The following is a 25,023-nucleotide window of genomic DNA, read 5'->3' on the forward strand; positions in this document are numbered from 1 at the left end:
AATAGTTTTTATTACCGAATTTTAATATTTATTTCAGTGAATTACCAGCAAGATGCAAAACCATTACCAAGTTACAAGGAATATGAGCGAAAAAAAGTAAGATTTATTTTTTTCCTTTCCATTTTTATTAAATTGATTTTCATTTATAAATTTCTTCTTGGAATTCTGCTGCTACCAGATGAGGTTATATGAAGATGTCAGATTTCTGATTAAAAATGTGCCAAATATTTATATTGTTTTTTTTTTCCTCTTCCTTTTCAAAACTTGATCACGTTCTGCAAAGCCAAAAATGAAAATTTTTTTTTCCTACAAAATAACCAAATACCATGAATAAACGTTTCTTAATTTTTTAGATAAGATTTGGTTATTCGTATTATTTGGATTCATCAGAGTACTGTTCTTATCTTGAGTGTTATTCACACAACGTTTCGGTCAATGTAATCCCCGACCTGTGGCTCAGTGGTTAGAGTACTTGGAAGAAATCAATTGTAAAAATGATATTCGCTTGAAGGTTCAATTTTTAGTGTGGGCAACCAAAATATACAAGAGTGAATTACTTAGGACCTCTATCCAATCATGGCTGATAGAACAAGACCATGCTACCCCCGTAAAGTAAATAAATGTTCTGTTTGAAATTCTATCTAAATTTCTAAGTTTGACAGAAACATTCCAGAGTTTGACAAATACACCTGAAGAAGGTTGGAGGTTACATTGACCGAAACGTTGTGAAAATGACACTCAAGATGAGAACAGTAATCCGATGAATAACCATGAATAAATATTTGAAGATATAATACAGAACTTGAAGCATAAAACCTTTTTTTTTTCAAAATTACTTGATTCGGCATTAAATAACCCGAAAAAGGTTAATATGCTGTTGAACAAAACAATCTTCATTGAATATTTGTTTTTAATTTTAGCCGGGAAAGAAGAAAAAACGACGTTCAAGAAATATGTGTCCTGTGCCTGACAGAGTGGATGATAACTGTAATCAAGAATTTACAGAGTAAGTATAAACCACAAATTGTAAAGATACAAAGAACCATTAGTGTTAACATTTTGTTTGATATGAGTATCCAAAAAAACACAGTATAAATTGTTTAATATTCACTAGCAAAAATACTAACTGGCAGCCCGGCATTGCCCATTCTTTTTCTTTTTTTTCTTTTTCTCTTTTTTTTAAATTTTTTATTCAATTTTTGCCTCAAACAAGGCACAGTGCCACTTTGAAGTAGGGGGCTACTATCGGGGACACAAGTTGCAGAGATATTGTGAAGGGAGATGAGCAGCAAAATGTCTGTTCACATTACACTTGAACTTCTGCATGTCAGTACAGTCGAGAAAGCAGAATCCCGGAAGGGAGTTCCAAAGTTTAGCAGTTCTGGTGAAGAAACTACTGGAGTAGAAGGCTTTTTTACACTTAGGGATCTCTACTGTGAAGGGGTGGGATTTAGCTGCTTGTCGGGTTTGTCGGGGGTATTTACGTCAAGGGGGTACAAGTGCTTGTAGTTCATCAGAGCATTCACCATTAAAATACTTGTAGAACAGGCAGAAGGATACAGCATTTCATCAATGGGACAGAGGCTGAAGTTTAGATGACAGTTTAGGACCTATCAGGTTGGCCACTCTCTTTTGAACCCTGTCCAGGAGTGAGAGACTAGTAGCAGATGCACCAGCCCAAATGTGATAACAGTACTCTCCATACATGGATGAATGGTGGCCTTATAGAGGTACAGGATACTTTAAGGCGTAAGTAGCTTTCTAGAACAGTAGAGAGAGAGAGAGAGCCCCACCTTCTTTGCAGCGGCCTTAGCAATGCTCTCAATGTATCTGTTCCAACTCATGTTTCCTGTGAACGTTAGGCCATACAGTATGCTTAAACATGATATTTTAATTTATGCGGATTGCGTATGTATTATTATAGATTCAGTTCTTTATTGAATATTATATATTACGAGGAATAATTTGCCTGGTGAACTAATTTGCAATAAAAAAAAAAATTAGTACTGATAATGTTGTTCATCAAATTCCGTCTGTGTTTGTTTACAATATCACGTTAGCTGATATTTGGCTTGACGATGAATGCCCTGGAGAAGTTACTTCTGATTAATGTTTAGTTTTAAAATATATATCATGAAAATATGTATCATGAAAAAATAAGTATCCTTACCAATAATTAGGAAAATTACACACTATTTGAAATCCATTTATTGAATTTAAAAATAGAAACATTTTTTAATCAAATGGAATTCACCAATGTTACAGTAATTTCATAATTTATACTTTTATATATTTTTCTTAAGGTTAAATTTTTTGTTGTGACTTTTTTTTTCTTGCTGTTAATGTCTTTTCTGAAAAATGTTGGTTATGAAGTATTTAAAACATGAAATTTGAACACTTTTCTTTTTTAACCCTTATCCCTGAGTGGTGACCACCTGTTAAAAAAAAAAAAAAAAAAACTTTAAATAGAATTTAGAATTGAATTTTGATTAAAAAAAACAATTAACTATAAATTGTTTCTTTTTTTAATCTTTGTAAAAGTGAGTATTAAAAAGAAAATAATAATGGAAAGACAGAAACTTTTTTTTTTTTTTATACATAGGCATCACCACTTATCAAGGCCGAGAGGTCACTCAAGGATAAGGGTTAAAGAGTGTACAGTAGAAATTGGACAATAGAATAATTGTTAGTAATGAAAATTTGGTACATTTGTTAACTTATATTGAATGGCTCATCAAAAACTTGTTTATGTTAGACTTGAAGACAACCATATTGTAATCAGCAGGAAAGCAGGAAAACGGAAGACAATTCCACACGCGTGCAGTTCTAATAAAGAAGCTTTGCTCATGGAATCCCCGTTTAGGTTTAATGCAGATAAAGAGTGGGGGAAATTATTGATAGTGATTTCTGCTAAACGGGTGTAATCAATATAGTAATCGATAGCAATGGAAGTTTGGTAAATTTATTAACTTGTGGAACGGCTCATCAGAAACTTGTTTATGTTGGACTTGAAGACAACCATATTGTAATATGCTGGAAAGCAGGAAAACAGTAGACAATTCCACAGACGTGCAGTTCTAAGAAAGAAGCTTTGTTCATGGAATCTACGTTTAGGTTTAGCCACAGACAGAGAGTGGGGGGAATTATTTATAGTGTTTTCAGCTAGACAAGTGTTTCTTGTGAAAGTTTGGTGAGGGGGGGGACCATAGATTGAAGCTCAGTCGAACACTTTCCATGAAAATAACGATAAAGCAGAGACAAACTCGCAACATTTCTTCTGTGAGATAGAGATTGCAGGGAAGAGAAAAGGACATTCCCTACGAGGCTACGAAGTCTATTTTGAACCCTATCAAGGCAGCACAGGTCCTTTCTAGCAGCTCCTGCCCAGATGTGGCAACAGTACTCCATCCTTGGATGTACCTGGCTCTTATATAGATAGAGAATTGCATCAGCAGTGAGATATCTACTGGATCGATAGAAGGATCCGACCATTTTTCCAGCGGCCTTGATTGCTATATCACCACCCAAACACAACTAGTGAATTCTATGGATTCACTATGGGGATCAACATTTTTAAATTGTAAATACTCCAAAGAAACTGAAAGTTGGGAATAGTTTTTTAAAACTGCACACATTTCATATAATTATTTCTGCATTTCTTATCGATGCTTCCATTCAGTCTCAAAAGACAAAGGATACTCCCTGTAGGGGCAGCTGCATGTGTAATTGTGAGGCAAGGGTTGCGCAATCCCAACCACAACTCTCCTGAATTGGCACTTTTGAGTCCAGTGACAAGAATCCAGAATAACTGGAAACAATGCTGAGATAAGCGGAGAGCACATACAGCACCTGGAAGTCCTAAATGGCCATCCATTTAGTACGGACCAAGTTCAACGTTGCTTAGCTTTAGTAATCCAGTGGGAATCGATGTATCAACGTGATTATACTGTGTATACATTTATTATCAGCAATAAAATTACTAACAATAAATGCTTAAATTGCACAGCATTTGAAATCCATTTATTGAATTTTTAAAAAAAGAAAATAGTCAAATAATTTATACTTATACCAAACATATTAGAGGAAGAAAAAAAAAAACAAAAAAAAAAAACAAAAAAAAAAGAACAACTGTCCAGTTTCCTAAAAATGAATATTTTACTAATCAAAAATTTGAAAAAAAATTTGATGCTATTTTTAATAAATAGCAATATTTATTAAAAACGATTTCATATTCGTTTGGTTTTTCGAACCGTTATATCATAAATTGTTATCGAGTGTTTCAAACAGTGAATTTCTTTTTATACTTTGATATATTTTTGTTGATGTTGAATTTATTTTTGAATTTTTTTTGCTGTTAATCTGTTTTGTAAAATAAATGTTGGTCATGAATTAGTTACAAAAGCATAGAACACTTTGTATAGAATTTAGAATTGATTTTTAATAAGATTTTGTTGATATTTAAAATAAAATTCAATGAAAGAAAATATTTTTTTAACATTATTGATAAAATGAGCATTTTTCAGTGAAATATTTCAAACTTGTAATTGGTCCCCTGATTTATCAGAGAGGGATCTATGTTTTCAGTGGCTTCCATGTGTCCATTAGTCCGGACGATTGCCAGATAACTGTCCATATTTTTTTCCTGAAATTTTGCCACAAATTGTATTTCATTAAATAGATGTGCACAGTAAAAAAATCTTTTTGCAAAAATTCCCATTGCGTCCCCAGGGGCTCAAAAGGTAAAAAATGCCCTCAAATGGCCAAAAATGACACGTTTTGCACCATACTGTTAAAAATGCCCCTTTTTGTGGCTCTTTTTTCATATTTCTCAACAAAATCTTGATATGTCTGACTATATAGTGGTTTTTCATGGTGTTCAATTCAAATATACATGTGTTAAAGCCTGAAACTGCACCGTTATCCATTTACATTGGGATTTGGCATCGCCAGGGGCTCAAAAGAGGTCAAAAATGCTCTCAAATGACCAAAAATGACACTTTTGGCCCTAAAGTTTGCTCCATCCATTAGATTTTCCTGAAACTTTGCCAAAATGTGGAGGCCATTGTCATTAATATAAATTCAGTATGGGTGACACTGGCAAAATTCTGACTCGCATTCCTGTGGGACATTTAGGGCTAAAAGAATATGCCTTTTTAGAGCTCTTTTTTCATATTACTCAAAAACTTGATATGTATGTCTATATGGTGGTTTTCCATGGTACTGAATTCAAATATACATGTCAAGATGTAAAACTGCACCGTTTGTCCATTTTCACTGGGATTTGGCATTCCCAGGAGCTCAAAAGGGATCACAAATGCCCCAAAAGTGTAAAAAATAACACTTTTTATCCCTTATCTTTTGCTCCATCCATTAGATATTTCTGAAACTTGGTGAAAATGTGAAGGCAACATTAGCCCTTCACACTTCTCACATTCATCATTTCTTCACTATTTTTTGTGGCATTATCTCGCATGCAGCACCAGAGGGGGACCATACATGCACGGCTTGTTGTTTTTTTTTTTTGTTGTTTTTTTTTTCTCGCTCTCCCCTTCCTTGTTATGAAAAGTTTCCAAAGATTTGTTTTATTGTTTTTTAATTCTTTAATTTAATTCATTTAGGACTTTACAGTATGAAGATCAAGCAACTAATGGGTCTGTATCCAGTCAGTTCTCAGACACTGAGAAAGAAAATCTCCTACTGTAAGTAATACATTTATACCAATATGAAAATTTAATGTCTCTATTTTTAATTTAATCTATCTATATTCAGGTCAACATGTGACATCTCTTATTTTTCTATTTTCTAACAAAAAAAAATACCAACAAAACAATGGTAAAATAACGTTTTACCCATTTTTTAAAGTTCTCTGTCTTTGACTCTTTATGTCCTGGTTGAACTAATTTGTTCAGTCATAAATAAATGAATATAATGGCATAAATAAAGTAGGAATTGATTCAAACACGCCTTGTACATATTAGTTCAGTATCTGGGAAGATGCCAGATAACCTTCAGATTGCAACTGTCCATTGCTTGCATTCAGAAAGCCGCTAGAGAGTGGAGGATTTCGTTTGTTGTCATAAACGCACTTTTTCAAGCACTATGAATAAAATAATCAAGGTACGTTTATGAAATGCAAAATCCTCAGTGGTAGTTTAACTATTGAACTTCATAATTTTTCAAGTTTGAAGACAATCATAGTATCATTACCCTTTAAACTAACTAAAATTAACAATAAATATTTTTTTCATTATCTACATCACAATTCTGGTTATAAAGGGTTAACTAGAAAATTATGAACTTGAGCTATTGTTTTTCCTTAGCTTATCTGAGATTGTTTATAAAGATTTGGGCTATATTTTCCTGACAATTTTAATTTTGGTGATTTATATGTACAATGAAATTCATTATAACTTAGTGTTTTTAATATTATTATTATTATTATTATTATTATTATTATTATTTTACTAAAGTGGTATAAGTAAAAAAAAAATAATTAGAACCAATTTTTATTTTTTTTATAACCATAACCTATGTTTAGTTTCATTTAATTAAAATTTCAGTAGTTTGATGTTCAGGGTTGTCATTTTGGCTCTCATAGTGCCTTTGTGTGGCTATCTCTGTCTCATCAGAAGAAAGTGGTGATGAAGATAGCATCTCTGGCGTTTTTAGGATTTTGTATGTCCTTGCTATGAATCTGGGTGAAAAGATGCAACTTTTTAAGTGACTTCTTCTGTTGTGGGGTTAAGTCAACAGAGGACTTACAGATCTGATCTCCTGACAGGAAGAGGAGTTTTTTGTCCTTTCTTGTCTTATAGCAGGATGAGGGGGGTGTAAACATGGTAATGACTTCCTGTTCTTCTAATCCTATGTTGCCATATTGAGAATGAAGACAAGCTGAGGGCTGCTAAGTCGAAGAGGAGTGGGTTCAGGAATGGGGTTCAGGGAACTGTGCATTAGGTATATCAGAAGGGTTCGTTTGCTCTTTTACTACTAGCAGCATCGACAACATGGCTTTCTGCAATCAGAAAAGGTGATCAGCCTTTACATTTCAGCAGAACCAGGATTGTATTAAACCTGCACTGATTCCAGCACATCCTCAGGTTGTAGTCACCGATTAATGTTTCTTGGACCACGAACCGGAACAACTTCTTTGACACCACCATACTGGCTCTTTATCTCTCCCCTTTCAGTTGTTTTGAGCCGACATAACACGGGACGCCGATGATATAAATTGTCATCCATCCCCTGCTGTGATATTCAGATTTGATTCTTATATGCTTCCATTGGAGATCCTTGCTGGCGACTTTTTATGTATCTTGCCTGTTTGAAAGCAGTATGTCCCATATAGTGTAGCTCCTGTATTCTATGTAGGTCACTGCAATCTTCAGATCCCCTAAATGGTCTATAAGAGTCTCTTTTTAGGACCCTCGTCTGACTCTGGTGTCAGATATCACCAGAGATGCACATCTCCCGTTCAATTCTTCCGGGGGTACCTGCGATTATCTTAATGGTATTCTCTATTGGTGAACTTTTGGTATTCTCCTGACAAGGTGTTTTTAGTACTAGGTGTTTTTAAATAAACAAAACACACACACACATATTATATACCAGATTGTATGTACAGAATTAATTCTGGAACTAATTAACCAATCACTATGGATTTGGGAACACAGCTACTACACATAATGGCATCCAAATGTGGGTTATATTGAGTTTTATTTAGTTTTATGCCAAAGAGATTGAAGGCCTTTGAAAATTCAGATACTTCCAATTATTGTGAAGGTTTAATAATAGGTATGAGACATCTATTGATAAATATTGCTCAAATTTCAGTTTCTTTGGAGTATTTTGAAGTAATTGGCACAATGAGTACAACATCTCTTTTGTAAATTCAAATATTTCAGATTTGCATTAAATTGGATTCGTAGTCATTAGACACTAATTAAGCAAGATTTCCTGAATTTCATTTTCTTCTAAAGACCCCTTAAGCCTAAGTAACAAATTTTAAACATTTTCTAGAATCAAAATCATATAACAGTTGTATAAAGATTCAATAAATATCTTGATTTTAATCTTCGTAAGGGCACATACTTGCCAAACTTTCACAAAAAACACTCAACTAGCTACAATCACGATCAACAATTTTCCCCACTCGATCGCAAATTCTATGAACAAAGCTTCTTTCCTAGAACTACCTACATAGGGAACTCTGTTGCAGTGGCCTGCTTTCCAGCTGATTACAATATGGTAGCCTTCAAGTCCAATGTAAACAAGTTCTTATTGAACCATCCCTTTTAATAATCCAAATTTTACCCAATCTATACCTTTTAAGGATTACTAAACTACCACCTTACATTCATTGGTCAGCCTGAACGAGAATCACCCCTTCTCCTATAATTTTAACTCGTATTCTGCAGTTGGTACTTTTTTATGACCTAACCCAGCGTAGTATAAACACCCCCAACCTACCCATGTTAAGAACGGCTTTCGCAATGAACACCCCTAACTTCGGAAACTATACTACATACTATAAAAATTATTAGTAAGGGTGATTCTTGTTCAGGTCTGCCCATTCATTAACCCTTATTCTCGAGTGGCCTTCAGGCCTTGATAAGTGGGGACTTCCTTGTAAAAAGAAGAGGGGGGCAGTGCTACTGTTCGGGGAGAATTAATTTTGTGTACATAGTTTTATAACAATTTGGTTCAATGACTAATGCCTGAATGATACATTAATAATAAAACTTTCAAAATTTTATTTTTATTAAATAAAAATAATTCTGATTATTCAGACTACTCTTCTCATCTTGAGCATTGCCTGAGTTCGACAAGATACACCTGAATGTTGGAGATTATATTTGCCAAAACACGAGAATAACGCTTAGGATAAGTACAATGGTCCGAATTATACAAATTGTCAATCTTTATCGGGTACTTCTATATTATAATAACGGAAAAAATATTGAATTTTAAGTAAAACAAACAGAGCCTACATAATTGTCATGTCGCAAATAGTAACACATCCAAAAATTACAGAAAAGGATGAGGTAGAAAAATAATTATTAATGAAAAACAGTTTTCAATAAATTCTAGACAGAATAAAATTTGTCCGCTATTTTGAATTACGTTCTTTACTTGACATAAGCAACATAACTTAGTTATCTCCCTTGTCGACTTATCTCTTTTTAGTAAGTGTAACACAGTGATTTCACAAATTTCTTCTTTCGTTATAATTATTTTTCTACCTGATCGTTTTTCGTAATTTTTGGATATATTACTATTTGTGACCTGACAATTACGTAGGTACTATTTGTTTCACTTGAGATTAAATATTTTTTTCGTTATTATAATATAGAGGCAGCTCTTTATCTAAAAAAAATAATCAAGAAATATAAATAATTGGTAAGTGGAAACGCATCAGTGTATAAAAAAATAATTAAATGATTTACTTTTTTTTTTCCGCCCCCAGTTATTTGTTGAGTGTGTTGCATGAACACGGTCCTCAATCTGAAAATGGAGAGATCTTTCAGACTGAAATGAAAGCGTTGAAAGAAGACCAAAAGAAAATAATAGATGAAAATGGTGGATTGGCTTTTTTCCTTTGCCAATCAAACAACGTTCTTCTTAAAGACCCGGACATTTTATATTTAAACCCGGACACAATGACCACTGTAATTCCTGATTCAGAGAGTTTTCCTTTGCAAACTTACCAGACTTCAGGTATGTAGCCAGTTCATTTTATGTTTTGAATGTACAAATGTTGACTGAATACTGTCGACACGTGTAAGTTTGTTTTTTTTTATTCACATTCACCAGTAACAAGACATATCACCACTTGGACATAAGGGGCTACTATTTGGTACTATGCCTAGGAAAAATTAACAAGATGTTGATTTATGTTACATTGAAACTTCTACATATCAGTACAAGTCGGGGAAGCAGGCAGAAAGAAGGGAATTCTAAAGTCTAGCTGTTCGAAAGAAGAAGCTATTAATAGAAAGATTTTTGTCATTTAGGGACCTTAACAGTGAAGGGGTGTGATTTTGTTGCTATGTGGGTTTGTCAGGAATATGTATGCCGAGCAGGCACAAGTGCAATGAGTTCGTCAGAGAAGATTCCATAAAAATACTTGTGAATCAGGCACAAATATGCAACAGTACGATGATGGTTCAGGGGTTGGAACTTAGTTGACAAAGTGGGACCTAATAGATTGGAGACCCCTTTTTTTGGACTCTATTCAAGAGGGAGAGGCTAGTGGTAGATGCACCAGTCCAGATGTGGCAACTTTCATTTTCATGTTACAGTGATGAACATATCCAAAAATTATGAAAGAAAACATTTTTGGACCAAAAATTAGCGAAAATAAAATGTTTGGCTAAAAAGAAAATCTGAAGAGTTCCAAATAGCACGTAACTGTTGTCAATTTTTTAAATAAATTGTGCGTTAGCAATCATAAATAGGAGTTACTTCCTTGTTTTTAGCATAGCTGAGTTACTTCCCTTGTTATTATGTCATGTGTTCCCAAAGAAATATGGCAAGGGTTTTTTACGATAAAGATCGAAAATTCATGTTTCTTTTTTTTAAATAATGCAATGAGTATTTCTGATGTGCCAATTAAGTAGACATCATTGCTTTTAGGTGAAATTGACACAGAAAGTCGGTAGATACAATCGATTTTGTTTTATAAATCGATTTTTCCGTTTTCCGTTGTTATAATGCGAGAGAAAAAATACATGCAGTGTATGACTTTCTTCCTGATTGCCCTGGAATGGCTCTGAAGCTATCCCAAAATCAAAACGTTTTCTGTCTTTCTGCTTTAAGTTCAAAGTAATATAGAAATAGGTATCACAACCCAACCAAGTTAAGAGTGCAAAAAACAAATTAAATATTGTGAAATTTGTGTGCTTGTCCTGAGTTTCCCTTATATGATAAAATAAAAATAAAGAAAAATCGGATGTATGTACACGTGACAGAAAATATTGTAATGTTGTGACCATTTGACTGTGTTTACTGTGGTAGACAGTGCTTAGGGTTAAAACATTACAATATTGTACACCATAAATAACGTAATTTGATCAACTAGTTTTATTTTTAAATAAAAAAAAAAAATCAAATTTTATGACTAAACGAGCAGCGACAATATTGCAATGCCATCTTGAAAACAGACTGAAGGAATAAGGGAAATAACTCCAAATAATTCAAACTTGTGAGATTTTAGAAAGCCGTTCTTAACATGGGGAAAGGGATATTGGAAAAAAAACTTTTTCTTTATTAAAAAAAATACTTGTTCAATTTGTGATTTTTGGTGTATATTTTTTTTCATCAGAGGTATGTACATCAAATTTTTATTATTTGGTTTTTCATGGAGAATAGGTGGTGGTGGGGTTCTGGACAAGCACTGAGATTTGTTTAAATTCCAATTTGTGAAATTTTATTTGTTTTAGGGGTTATTTTGAAAAAATTTACATTTTTTTTTTTTTTAATAAAGGGGTCACCACTTATCAAGGCCTGACCTCATTCGAAGATAAGGATTAATGAGTCTCTGGAAGTCAATGAGAAAAAATCATAGTAATCGTTAGTAGTGGAAATTTGGTAAATTAGATTACTTAAGGGGAACGGCTCCTCAAGAATTTGTTTATGTTGGACTTGAAGACGACCATATTGTAGTCAGTTGGAAAGCAGGCAAACGGAAGAGAGTTCCACAGACATGCAGTTCTAAGAAAGAAGCTTTGTTCGTGGAGTTTACATTTAGGTTTAGGGACAGATAAAGAGTGGGGGAAATTATTAATCAGTTTCAGTTAGACAAGTGTTTTTCGTGAAAGTTTGGTGAGGGGGGACCATAGATTGGAGCTCAGATGAGTACTTGGCATGAAAATAATGATAAAACAGAGACAAGGTCGCAATATCTCTTCTGTGGAAAAGAAGTTGCAGGGAAGAGAAAAGGGCATCCGCCACTAGGTTACGAATCTATTTTGAAGTTTGTCAATGCAACAAACCAAACAAAGTCTTTTTTCTTTGACATGTGCAATTCTTTCATATCCTTTTTTTTTGCAGATCTTTTTTTGTTTCTGATTTTATTTTTTTAGATGAGGATTGATTCATCATATAATTTGAATTCTTCAGACTACTGTTCTCATCTTGAGTGTCATTATCACGTTTTATTCAATGTAACCATCAACCTTCTTCAGGTGTATCTTGTCAAACTGGTGAATTTTTTTGTCTCACTTGGGAACACAGGTTCTTGCGTAAGGACCCGTGGCATAGTGGATAAAGAACTTGGTAAAAATCAGTTGAAGCTACTCTCCTGGAGGTTAAAAATTTAACTCTTAGTGCGTGCAACACTCAAAATATAATTGCCTATTACTAAGAACTTCTACCTAGCCATGGCTGATGAAACGAAAGCATTCTATGCCGGTTGATTAAATGTGGATTGCTAGGTTGTGGAATAAGAAAACTTCCATTATGCCAATTATCATAGGTGTACTTGGCTTAATTCCAGATGCTCTTGGGAAGCACTTGAACTTGGGAATCAAATACAACATCACCATACTCCAGAAGTCAGTTCTGCTTGGCATAGCAAACATTCTTTGCCAGGTGCTTTCCATCTAATTGACTATGCTCACTAACTTTGGTGTAAAAAGAAAAAAAACTGTAAAACATCAGAACACTAAAGTTAACGAACATAATAATACATGTTTTGTGGTTGGACTAGTGGCGTAGTGGATAGAGTACTTGGTAAAATTCAGTTGTAAGTTACACTCTTCTGGGGGGTTGAAGGTTAAACTCTCAGTGTGGGCGACACTCAAAATACAATTGATAATTACTAGTGTTGGGATGATTCCTAAATTTTTTCTGATTCCGATTCCAGGAAAATGTTGATTAACGATTCCAATTTTTGAAATATACCATTATATAATCAAAAGTTTTTGTGTAGTGAAAAAATTTGGTACAGTGAAAAAGTGGAAATACAATTAAGGGAATTTCGAAAACGATTTGATTTTTTTTTTTTTCCTAAAATTTCTTTCATTGAAGATAAGTCAAAACAAATATTTTAACCATGAATTAAACATGCACCATGAAATTAATAACAATCAATTTCAGGAGTTATTTTATAGATTAAAAAATATAAAGAAAAAAGTAAGTCATAATTAATTCAACAAAAATAAAATAACATCAAATTTCAAGGGGGAATAACATGTTTTGTTTATCTTTTGATATTCATTTTTTTGTTTTATTTTCTTTTTCGATAACTCTTAAAAATTTAACTTTTTTTTTTTTTTTTTTTTTTTTTTTGAAGCTTCAATCACTGATTTTCATTCCACTTTGTAGAATATTCTTATTTCTAAATGAAATTTAAAAATAACTAAATCTTTGATTAAATTTTTAGCCTTTTATATTCAATTGTCTCAAATATTCCTATTTATTTATTTGACTTTAAAAATATTTTTAACAATAGTAATGTTATTTTTTAAATCTAAATAAATTGGTTTATTTTTATATTTATGTTTATACTTATCGTCCTTTAATATTTATTCTGATTTAATGTCTTAATTTATCATTTTATTTCTTTACTAGCGGGGGTACCCGACGTTGCCCGAGTGTTTGTTTCCGGGACGGGGGGGGGGGGGGGGGGGTTTAAAAAATGTTATGGTAGGTAAGTAGGAAGGATCAAACTCGGAGTCATGAGTAAAAGTAGGAAAATAAAGTGTGAAAAAAAACAAAAAAAAACATCTGCAACGTTAACAGTTCGGCCACCAAGAAAAGTCTATTCCAGTTGTTTAGGAAAAAAAAAAAAAAAAAAACGACTACGGTAGGTCGGCGCGAACGTGAAAATATAATGTGAATTGTCCAGCACGCTAACCACTACGCCACAGAGTACTGCAGCTTAGTTTAGTGATTTTAAATAACTTCACATGAAAGAACTACGAAGCCAAACCGGTGTTCTCTTCTCAACTGTTCCTTGTGAACGATCCCCAAACGGTGTTAAGTGGTGGCAGGGGGAGGAGGAATTTATTAGAGAGAAAATATTTTACCACTTCCATTGATCTTAACCGATTTTGGCCGTGACTTCTCAGCAGAAAAAGTATAGAAATCTAAGATTATCGAGGAATTTGAGAAATAATAAGCCTATAACACACCTCAGATATTGTTCTGCCGTTTGTGCATATTATATTTGCATGAAATATCTTGATTTTTAATCCTATTAATGTCAAAATCAGACGGGGAAAAAATGAGTTCATTTTATTTATATAGAAGATAAAAAAGTAAATTTTTGGTAATTGTTTATTTCTATGGTTAAATAAAAGTCATTTATTGAACTTTCGAAATCACCTCCGCCTTACTGCTGTTTCTGACAACCTTTTTATTTTTATCTTTTGTTAGGGGTTGGGAAACATTTACCTATGCTCACATCACAACTGTGATACCAGGCATCGGTGAATGTCGACCAAGCCCCTACAGTTTTTTAGCTGAACGGCTCTAAGTGACTAGTTAGTTTGCAAAGTTAGGGTTCAAAGGATTTTTTTTTTTTTTTAAATTAAACTTTTTTTCCTTTTTTAATAAATTTTTCACATTTTTCTTCTTGTTTTTTATTGTGCAAAGAAGTTCCAAAAGAAATGTTTAATTGCTTCATTCACAGAATATTTTAATGAAATGTAAATTTCTAAAAGAAAAAAAATTAAATTCACTTACTGCATTTATTTAACAGATTGTTTTCTTTTGTAGTTTTTGAAAGACCTTAAGCAGAACCGTCAGTCAGCATATGTAGTTCTAACGTTTTTGTTTTTGGATACTTCAAAAAAAGCCAACCAACTGCCAAAGTTTTGCGAACTGACACCACGTGATCAGTTTCATTTAGAAATATTTCCTGAAACTGCTTTCGTTCAGAAAATAGAAAGTACATATATTGTTCTATTAAACTTTATTGTTTAAATAATTTGACTTTGCTTGTTTTATTTTTAAAAAAATATAACGGTTGAGATTTTTCATTCATTTACTAATGGAAGAGTATTGGTAAAAAAAAAAAACTTGCCAAAAGATAAGAGCCCCCTTTTTGGTGCTTCTACACTTTATCACCAAAACTGGAGACGCCATTTTATTTCGCATACCTGGTGTTCAAATCCAAGGGAGACATCAGTATTTTAAACTATGACTGAAGTTAAAAATAAATAACAAAATAATTAAACTAGATATTAATTACTTTCAGAAAGAACTATGAAAAAAAGTAAATAAAGAAAGGGAAAGAGAACATATATCCGTAATTGTTTAATTGGAAATGTTCCAAGTTAATTAATGAAAACGGGAAAGTTTTTCATGAAACGTATATATTTTTATTAAAAATGAAAATGACATTCATAATTGTCTAAACTGGGCGAGTGCCATTTGAAAACCAAAACAATAAAAATTTATCAAAATATAATTGTAAAAACATTTCTTGAAAAGTTTGCATAAGAAAATATGATTTTATTAAAACAATTTTGTAATGAAAGCAACATTATATTTTTATAAAATAGTTTGTTTTTTTTTAACAAAGAAATAATTTTAATTAAACATATTTTTGAATTAAAGCAACTTTGAAGGGTCAACAACAAATTAATTTAAATGAAACCAAAAAATCATTATCTAGTTTAATTTTATCATTTATTTCATGCTTCGGTCGTAGTTCAAAATACTGATTTCTCCCTCGGATTTCAATGACAGTTGTGCAAAATTAAATGGCATCTCCAGTTTCGGCGATAAAGTATAGAACTACCCCCCCCCCCATTTTTTTTCCTTTTTTTTTTTTAGTCACCAGTTAGAAAAACCACAGATTTTTAACATGATTTACACAATGAGAGCACCGTAAAATCTTTTTTCTCTAAAGGTTAAGTATTCAACTTTTTCATAAACTTGACGTTGTTAAGCTGTTTTATAAATAAACTTCATTCACAAATTGAAACAATGTTTCCTCGTGGGCCCCTAAAGTTTTGCAACAGTTTAAACAGATAACTTATTATGGGCCTCGAAGTTTCGAAACAGACAGCGCCTATGTATGTGACGGAATAAGAAAACTCATTAAGATAAAGATTACCTTTAAAGTAGTTAATAAAATTCTTGTATATCATATTAAATATGTTATGAAAAGTTCTATGACGTTTTTATCATAAATTTTTGACAGCATTAATCTCACTTCAAACAAACAGTTCAACTTAAAAATATAAGAGAATCGTAATGAAAGAATCGTAAATCTAAGGTACTTTTTTAACGATGCAATTCCGATTCTTACGATTTCCGATTCCGATTAATACTCCCACCACTAATAATTACTTAGGATTTCTACCCAATCATGGCAGAGGAAATAAGAGCATGTTGTCTCCACGGATTATATAAAGGGTACCGTTCAACATTCTGTACAGATTCCGGAGTTTGACAGATTTCCACGCTCAACAAGATATACCTGAAGATGATCGGAGGTTATATCATGCGAAATGTGTGAATTCAAAGTGAGAACAGTAATCTGAATAATACGAATAAAACGTTTTCACATTTCTTTGCATTATGCCTATGGCAGCAGTATTGTGTGAATAAAATTTAATTTCAATCCACAATCTTAAAAAAAAATGATTTAAACGTACATTCATTCCCTACACATCTTGGAATCCAAAATTGGGACATCTATAAATAATATAAATAATAAAAGGAAACTGATTTTTTTTGCTCAGAGATCAGTTTCGTTTTGGATATCATGTTGTTTCCGTGTGTGTAAGACCATTGTCATTTATCTTTAGTGATGGTGAAAAGAAGAAATAATTATTGCTACTGCTAATACTAAGTACGAATGTCTTTCTTGCTAGTGAAGAGATGAAAATAATCCAGCACGAGTATGTGTTCTTTCAACTAACTAATATACATGACTGAAAGAGAAATTAATTACCTTTCAGCCCCAAACATTATTTGCATTCTTGATTAACAGAATAGCAAATTAACATATTTACATTTAGCAAATTCTAAACAGTTAGGAGTCAATAAGACAATTTTTTTATGAATATTGTTGAGAAGATAGTAACTAGTTTGATCTCTTTAATGATAAATTGAGCAATCAATTTAATCATTCTATCTATTAAAAACTATTTTAATCTTTTTGGGGTTCAATTTTAATTTTTATTTTTTCCATTCATTTCAGCTGGAACCGAAAGCCTGGCTTTAAATGCGAATCCTTGTGCCTCAATATCCTTTAGTCCGGAAGAAAATACAAGTTTCAACAGTAATAGCCGAGAGGAGTTTGAAGCTTTGAATCCAAATATGCCACTCAAAGAACCAAATGAAGCTTCTGGATACACAAATGAGTATTCCTCAAAGCCAGCTGGAGGATTCCCTAAGAAGGGTTTTGTTGATGAAGGGCTTAAGAGACGAAACTTGCGTCCAGACAAGCGGGAGGTAACGAATATCTTGGATGAAATTTTTTCTGATTCCAACAGCGGCAGCTGCAGCAGCACCAGAAGTAGTAGTAGTAGTAGTAATAGTAGTAGCTATAGTCAGCTTAGTGAACGAGGAAAAGAATCCGAGGAGGATGACGATGATGACTTTTTTCGCTTTAGTGGAGATGAATCTGTTAATTCAACTTCCACTGATTCAGACTTCCGAACATGCGAGATGTGCGCAAAATTCAAACGGCGTTTGGTCACTTTGGAACAAAGCTACAAAAACACGCTGCTTCAGTATAGTAATGAAAGGAGGAAGGTAGAACTTGCGGAAGTGGTAAGAAGCTATGATACATGCTTTGATGAATATGTGCAGCGATTCGAAAGTAACCAGGCGGTCAAAACATCAAACTCAGTGTTTGAGATGTAAAGAAGTTTAATGAAACCTTCGAATATCTATGTGTCTCATATAAAGTTCAAGTGGGCCCCTTGATTTCTGAGAACCTCGACTGAAGTAAAATGAAACGGAAAAGGAAGCATTGTCTGCCTGGTTACTTCTGACTCGCACTGCATATGTAGAGATGAATCGGGAAGAGAGAACAGATATATAACAACACAATCGAATTAACACGCAAGTTGAGATTTTTTTATCATTCTGTCTTTTATCGGATAAAGAAAAATGTTGCTTTATTTGCAAAAAAAAACAAAAAAAAATTGGACATGGGAAAATTAGAATGGGGTGGGGGTAGGGGTGATAGAGAAATGGATTGAAGCGAAGAGGATGTTTTAATTTCTTTCTGAAAGTTTGATATGGTTAAAAATGATCGACTTAGAAAAGAGTGAAAAGCTGAAATTTTATTTTAATACGTTTTAGCATGTATCTCCGACACAGTGGTGTATGTGTGTGAGGGGAGTTGAGTGACTATTCACCCCCCCCCCCCGATCTTATCTGTAAACAACGGATAAATTGTTATATTATTATCACTTTTTTGTCGAAAAAGAGCAATTATTCCTCCTTTGTCGGAAACATTGCTAGGACTAAAAGTAAATATAGACAGAAGCAAGAGTTTTGAGGCTGCCATCCTATTTTCATCTTTTGGTCCTCACATTCCATGAGTGATGACAAAAAGAAAGGTAATGCTGTTCCCTTAGTCAGCTACTTTCAGTGCTGCATGCGGAGATATTCAACACATTGATAAGTGGTGATTTATTAATTACAAAAACATATTTCCCCCTTTTTTTGGGCGGGGATTTTTTTTTTTTTTTTTTTTTTTTTTTTTTTTTTGTAGTTAAGGAATTTGAAATACCTACTTGTTTTTCATTTTTTTTTCTATCTCTTTGCTCCACTTCTCCATTTTTTTTTTTTTTTTTTTTTTGTAATCTTTCAAAAAATAACATCTTTACTTATTTCTGAGGAAGTCTTCTGTAATATAAATCTCACCTGTGTGTTTAAATGCATGTATGCATGTTTGTATGTCTGCCTAAAACTTTCGACAGAGGCGACGGATTTTCACAAGATCTGTATTGTTTTGAAGCTCAACCCTTCAAACGACAAATATCAAAAAATTGGCTAAAAACATTATTTCCTTCACCCCCAACTGGGCACTTTTCTACAGGGAGAGGTCACTTTTTTCGCCAATATTTTCAAAAGTAATCCCCCTCTTTTCGATTGACACAAGCCTTTATTTAAACATTTGTCAATTTTGGTTTGGCGATGAATGCAACAACAAACACATCATGTTTTTTTTTCACATTCTTTTCCTCCTTCGCGGTACGGGTTCGAGCCTGCCTTCCTACCACCACTTTTTTGTTTTTTTGCTCAACACATACCTCCATACACCTGAGCAACACCGGGCACCCAGGCTAGTTTAAAAATAAAGATTAACTATTAAAATCTTGCGCGTTAATTGTATTGTATTGTTTTAGTCTGTCTGCTTTTTTCTATTCATCTCTATATTTTTGTCAGATTTTATTCGTATATGCAACTTTTATTGATGACTATAAACACTTGTATATTAATTTGACTTGAACACTTTACTGCAATTTCATAACAATCCGCCCCGCAGAAGCGTTTTGATATTCTTTAATGATAACGTTTCTGAACTTTTTAGATGAGGACTAGTTTTTTATATTATTTGGATTCATCGGACTACTGTTCTCATCTTGAGTGTGATTTTCACAGCATTTTGGTCAATGTAACCTCCGACCTTCTGCATGAGTATTTTATTGAACTCTGGAATTTGGACAGAATTTTGAACGGCACCCTTTATTTACTCCACGGGGGTAGCATGCTCTCATTCCGTCAGCTTTGACTGAATAAAGGTCCTAAGTAATTCGCAATTGTATCTCCGCAAGGACCCTTGGTACAGTAATACTTGGAAAAATCAATTGTGAAAGTGATATCCTCCTGAAGATTGAAGGTTCAATTCTCAGTGTGGGCGACGGAAAAATACAATTGCGAATTACTTGAAACTTCTATCCAATTGTGGCTGATGGAACAAGAGCATGCTACCCCTGTGAAGTAAATAAAGGGTTCCGTTCAAAATTCCATCCAAATTTCTGAGTTCAGCAGAAACATTCCCGAGTTTGACAAGATACACCTGGAGAAGGTCAGAAGTTATATTGACCGAAACGTTGTAAAAATGACATTCTTTAATGATATTACACATTTGAATTAGGAATTCGAATTGATAAAATAATCTCATATTTAGTTTAATATCCATTTTCTAAGAAATTGACAACCAAATTTGCCTATCATTTATTTTTATTATTCATCTTTCTACCTAAATCTACACTTACCAATTCTACCCGTGTTTTCCTTGGCCTTTCTATGCCAACTGTCCCTCCTAATACAACAGTTTTATTCTCTACTAATGCAAGAACTCTCATCCATTCTTTCTATGCAACCATATCATCATAGTTTCCTGTTCTGCATACATCTATCTATACCAGTGGTTCCCAATCTTTTTTTTTTTTTGTGTTGGGGGAGGGGGTCGTACCTCTCAAGAAATTTCCATCAATGCTGAATAAACATAAACATTTTTTCTATAAAATATAATTTGTTAAAGTCCATTATATTTTTTGCTTCAACTGCCAAAAGTTGTGTGGACGCCTTTAGCAGCTGTTAGTGTTCATAGTCAAATCTGTCTGAAAACTGAAACCAATCGTGTCATGGTCATTTGTAAGTCCAATTTTAACAAATTCTTGTCAAGCTGTCTGCTTACATAATAAAATTCTGACTATCATTTCAAAACTTACCAATGTGCTGTTCATCGTTTTTGACAGAAAGAAAAAAAATTTGATCGCATGCTGTTAATCATGGCACTTCTCCTGCTCTGTATCACTCCATTGTCTCACATTTCTTGCACACAAACTGGTTGTCATTTCTCAACCGACTAGTACTTCCACTGCACTTCTTGTGTACCTAGTGATTATAAGTATGAATTTATTTATTTATTTTTTTTTTAGTTTTTGCCAAAAATTTACAAAACAAAAAATTAGGCACAAGGTCAATAAAAAAAATTTAAAAAAGACGGGGAGGGGAGGTCATCTATGCTATGGTCATCCTCGTCACTGTACATTTGATTGGTCTACGCTAATCCTAGCTAAAGTTCTCATTCACCATAATGCCACAAACACACCAGAGGTCGTTCTACTTAAGACTCTCAGATCATATCATTTTTTTTTTAATATATATAATCTATGTGTAAAAAATAAAATTTTGTAAAAAATTGTTTTAGTAAAGACAAAATTTTTAATTTTATTCCTGTACTTCATTTCATCATTTGTCAATCCCCCCCCCCCCCCCATTCTTTCTAAACATCAAAATCAGCTAAATATTGAGCTAATTCTAATGCACTCATTCTGGGCCAAAATAGACCTGGTAGCAATGAAAACTAAAGAGAAACTGCACATTCCTCACAGTCTTCAGATGGGATCTAACCACTGAATATCTTTTAAAGTTATATCTAGGACTACAGCAATCTGGAGATCAATATTTCATTTATATATTTTATTTCGACAAACAAGTTTAACGAAACAAAATTAAACACAAAGTCAATCAAAAAAAAGTGGGGAGAGAGGGCTATAATCATCTTCGTCACTACGTTAATCCTAACTAAAGCTCTCATTCACCATAATACCACATTCATACCAGGGGCCATTCCACTTAAAATTCCCGAATCAAATTGGTTTTGCTTATTTTTTTTGCTCACAAAAAAAAGATTTATATATCGTACGTAAAAATAGAATTCTATAAAAAGTGTCATTTAATGAATATTTCAATAGAATGAGGTAGAGGGATGTCCAAAAAAAAAAAAAAAGTTAGTAAATCCTTCCCACTCACTGTTTTCCGGCTTGATGTAAGCCGAAAACAAGCAGGTCAATCTCTAAATGGGCTGAAATCTAGACGGGATCAAAGAAAAAATGCAGTGGGGGAGTTGGGAGGTATATATGATGTTCCTATTTACTTGCCTCCCCACGAGGGCAAAGTTGGTTTTTATTGTGGAGAAAATCCAGCTCGCCAAGGAGGGGCACTCTAGATAGAAACAAGGATAAAAATTGTCTCAGTCATGAAGGATTTCTCCTCCATGAAGGATTTCTCTTACACTGGTCGAGGGCAGAAAAGGTGAAGTGTAGCATCAGAACAGGTACTACACTGTGATCTTGACTTGAAGGCCAAATTTCAAGATTAGATTAATTATTGGAGTGGCCAGAGACAAAAAAGAAAAGTTGGGGTGTGGGTATCTTGGAGGTTTCCTATTGGGAATGGAGAGGGGGGGGGCATTTACTTGGGGAGCTGACTCCATAAACTGAGCAGGAAAACTTATCTTCTGGGAGCTTTTCGATGCTACAAGCATGTGATCATCAGTTTGTTCTTAGTAACATTTTATATACATTATTGTCTTATATTAACATTTTATATACATTATAGTCTTATATTAACATTTTATATACATTATAGTCTTATATTAACATTTTATATACATTATAGTCTTATATTAACATTTTATATACATTGTCTTATATTGACATTTTATATACATTATTGTCTTATATTGACATTTTATATACATTATTGTCTTATATTGACATTTTATATACATTATTGTCTTATATTAACATTTTATATACATTATTGTCTTATATTAACATTTTATATACATTATTGTCTTATATTAACATTTTATATACATTATTGTCTTATATTAACATTTTATATACATTATTGTCTTATATTAACATTTTATATACATTATTGTCTTATATTAACATTTTATATACATTATTGTCTTATATTAACATTTTGTATACATTATTGTCTTATATTAACATTTTATATACATTAAAATAACTTGTGCCATCAGCTAGAATCGAAACCAAAACATATAGTGCTACAACCTTAGTCATTACTATTTGAGCTATCAGTAGATGGATAAGAAATAGTAAAAAATGAACAAACTATGAAATATAAATATGTGTACATATAGCGTTTAGTCGACTTACGCCTGCCAAGTTCCAAGTTTTTCAATTTTTAACCTTTAGTAGCTAATTTTACCAACTGAACCACTAAAACAACAATTATAAAAATGTACTTATTAGATCAGCCTCATGCCGCTGTGGAAATGGACTTTATAAATGAAATTCCTTTTATTTTCATTAATAAAATGGTGTTAACAAAAAAAGTGCTTTAATGAAGAATTTTTGCTAAAATAATTTGTAGGATTTATTGTTTGGAATATAGATTTATATAGCTCTACATAAATGTTTGTATATACAGATTCACCTCTAAATCAATTTGTTAATCATTATTCTGGAACATGGCTTCTAAATTGTAATGTGGGTTATATTTAGTTTAACTTAGTTTAATGTTGAGATCATTTTTACCAGAATAAAGGCGGAGTTGCTTTCCTTGAATTATACAGATTACTGCTCTAACGGTAAAGGAACTGTACCAGTAAATATCTATAAAATGTATAAGAACCATTTTTTACTCATGTTCACCCCTTACAAAGCGTATCGCCACTTGGATGGAAGGGGCTACTATTTGGGACTACGTCTAGGAAAGATTAACAAGATATTTGTTTATGTTACATTTAAAGTTCTGCATATTAGCACAGCCAAGGAAGCAGGTAGCAAGAAGGAAATTCCAAAGTCTAGTTCTTCAAGGGAAGAAACTATTAGAATAGAAAGATTCCTGGCATTTAGGGACATCAACAGTGAAGGGGTGAGATCTTATTGCTAAGTGGGTTTGTCGAGGATATTTACGTCGAGGGGGTACAGGTGAAACGAGTTGATCAGAACACATTCCATTAAAATATTTGTAAAACAGGCACAGTGATGCAACATTGCGGCGATGTGACAGGGGCTGGAGCTTAGTTGATAATGTGGGACTGATTAGATTGACAACTCTTTTTTGAACTTTATCTAAGAGGGGGGGAACTAGTGGTAGATGCACCAGCCCAGATATGGCAACAATACTCCATGCATGGGCGAATGCTGGCCTTGTAGAGGTACAGGATACTCTCAGGTGTGAGTAGTCTTCTAGCTTGATAGAGGGAACTCACCTTCTTTGCAGCAGCCTTTGCAATGTCCTCTATGTATTGTTCCAGTTCATATTGCCCGCAAATGTTAGGCCGAGGAGGTAGAATTCTCAGGTAGGGTGCTATTTGTCATGGATATGAGAGTTGGAGAGGCGTCTTGTAATTGTTAAAGAAGAGCAGCTTTTTTTGACTTTATCTAAGAGGGAGAGACTAGTGGAATAATCCAAAGAATGTTACTCCTGTCATTTGACTGACAATTTCCTTCTCTTATCAATTATGCAGTTTTAATTTTGGTATTTCATGCAAATTATGTGATTTAAAAATTTTCAAACTAAAAAAAAAAAAAAAAATTTATTGATTTTCATCTTTTTCTTCAAACAGGAAATTTCTATTCTAAAATCCCAAGTCACAATGATGAGGAAAGAGATTCGGTCTCTTAAAGGGTAAGTTTGATTTTTTTAATCGTAATTCGTTTTTATTTTAGAAGAAAAGAGAAATCTTCTTCCAAACAAAATAACAGTCGTCAATCCAGAGAAGCTATGAATTGTAAAAGCTAAGGTGAAGAATAAGGTTTTCTGTTGGATAGCCAAAAGTTTGCAGATCGAAAACAAAATTCCTCTCCTTGTGTGAAGGACGAAAAGTATGTGCAGAATTCTAAAATACCCAGTATGTTTTATGGAGTGATTCCGAATTCTGATTGGTTGGTAGCAGAGCGTCTTTCCATTTGGTTGGTCAATTATCACTTCTGTCTATAAATGGAACCTTCCAATTTTTTGTAACCATACCTTCTTTATTATATCAAAAATATTGCAACAGTTTTATTTTCGTGGATATTATTTTTTAATAGGGTAATATATTTTGTGCTTAATTATTTTTTTTTATTTTATTTATTTATTTATTTTTTTGATTACATTTTCACCCCAAACAAGGCACAGTACCACTTTGATGTAATGTTTCTGACATGCAAAAGGCGTATGACACTGCTTGGAAATATGGAATCCAAAAAGACCTGTACGAACTAGAACTTAGGTGCAGAATTCCAGAAATTATCAGAAATTTCTTAAATAGAACCTTTCAAGTACGGA

The 25,023-nt window shown here is 33.1% G+C and overlaps 1 protein-coding gene across 5 annotated transcripts in view; it reads left to right on the top strand.

Moving 5' to 3' along the window:
* Nucleotides 1–25,023, top strand: part of LOC145278044 (uncharacterized) — a 171,082-nt gene that overhangs the window by 131,937 nt on the left and 14,122 nt on the right. For 2 of the 5 annotated variants that reach the window (XM_080130267.1, XM_080130266.1), the window contains exons 22-27: nt 38–96; nt 921–1,006; nt 5,619–5,699; nt 9,467–9,717; nt 17,159–17,733; nt 24,320–24,381. In XM_080130267.1, coding sequence (XP_079986393.1) covers nt 38–96; nt 921–1,006; nt 5,619–5,699; nt 9,467–9,717; nt 17,159–17,733; nt 24,320–24,381 — 1,114 coding nt within the window. Of the gene's footprint in view, nt 1–37; nt 97–920; nt 1,007–5,618; nt 5,700–9,466; nt 9,718–14,721; nt 14,848–17,158; nt 17,734–24,319; nt 24,382–25,023 lie in introns of those variants that run through there. The other 3 variants (XM_080130269.1, XM_080130268.1, XM_080130270.1) reach the window with 2 other exon arrangements.

This window comes from Euprymna scolopes, chromosome 6 (assembly GCF_053919585.1).
Source record: "Euprymna scolopes isolate OS-2025 chromosome 6, ASM5391958v1, whole genome shotgun sequence".
NCBI lineage: Eukaryota > Metazoa > Mollusca > Cephalopoda > Sepiida > Sepiolidae > Euprymna > Euprymna scolopes.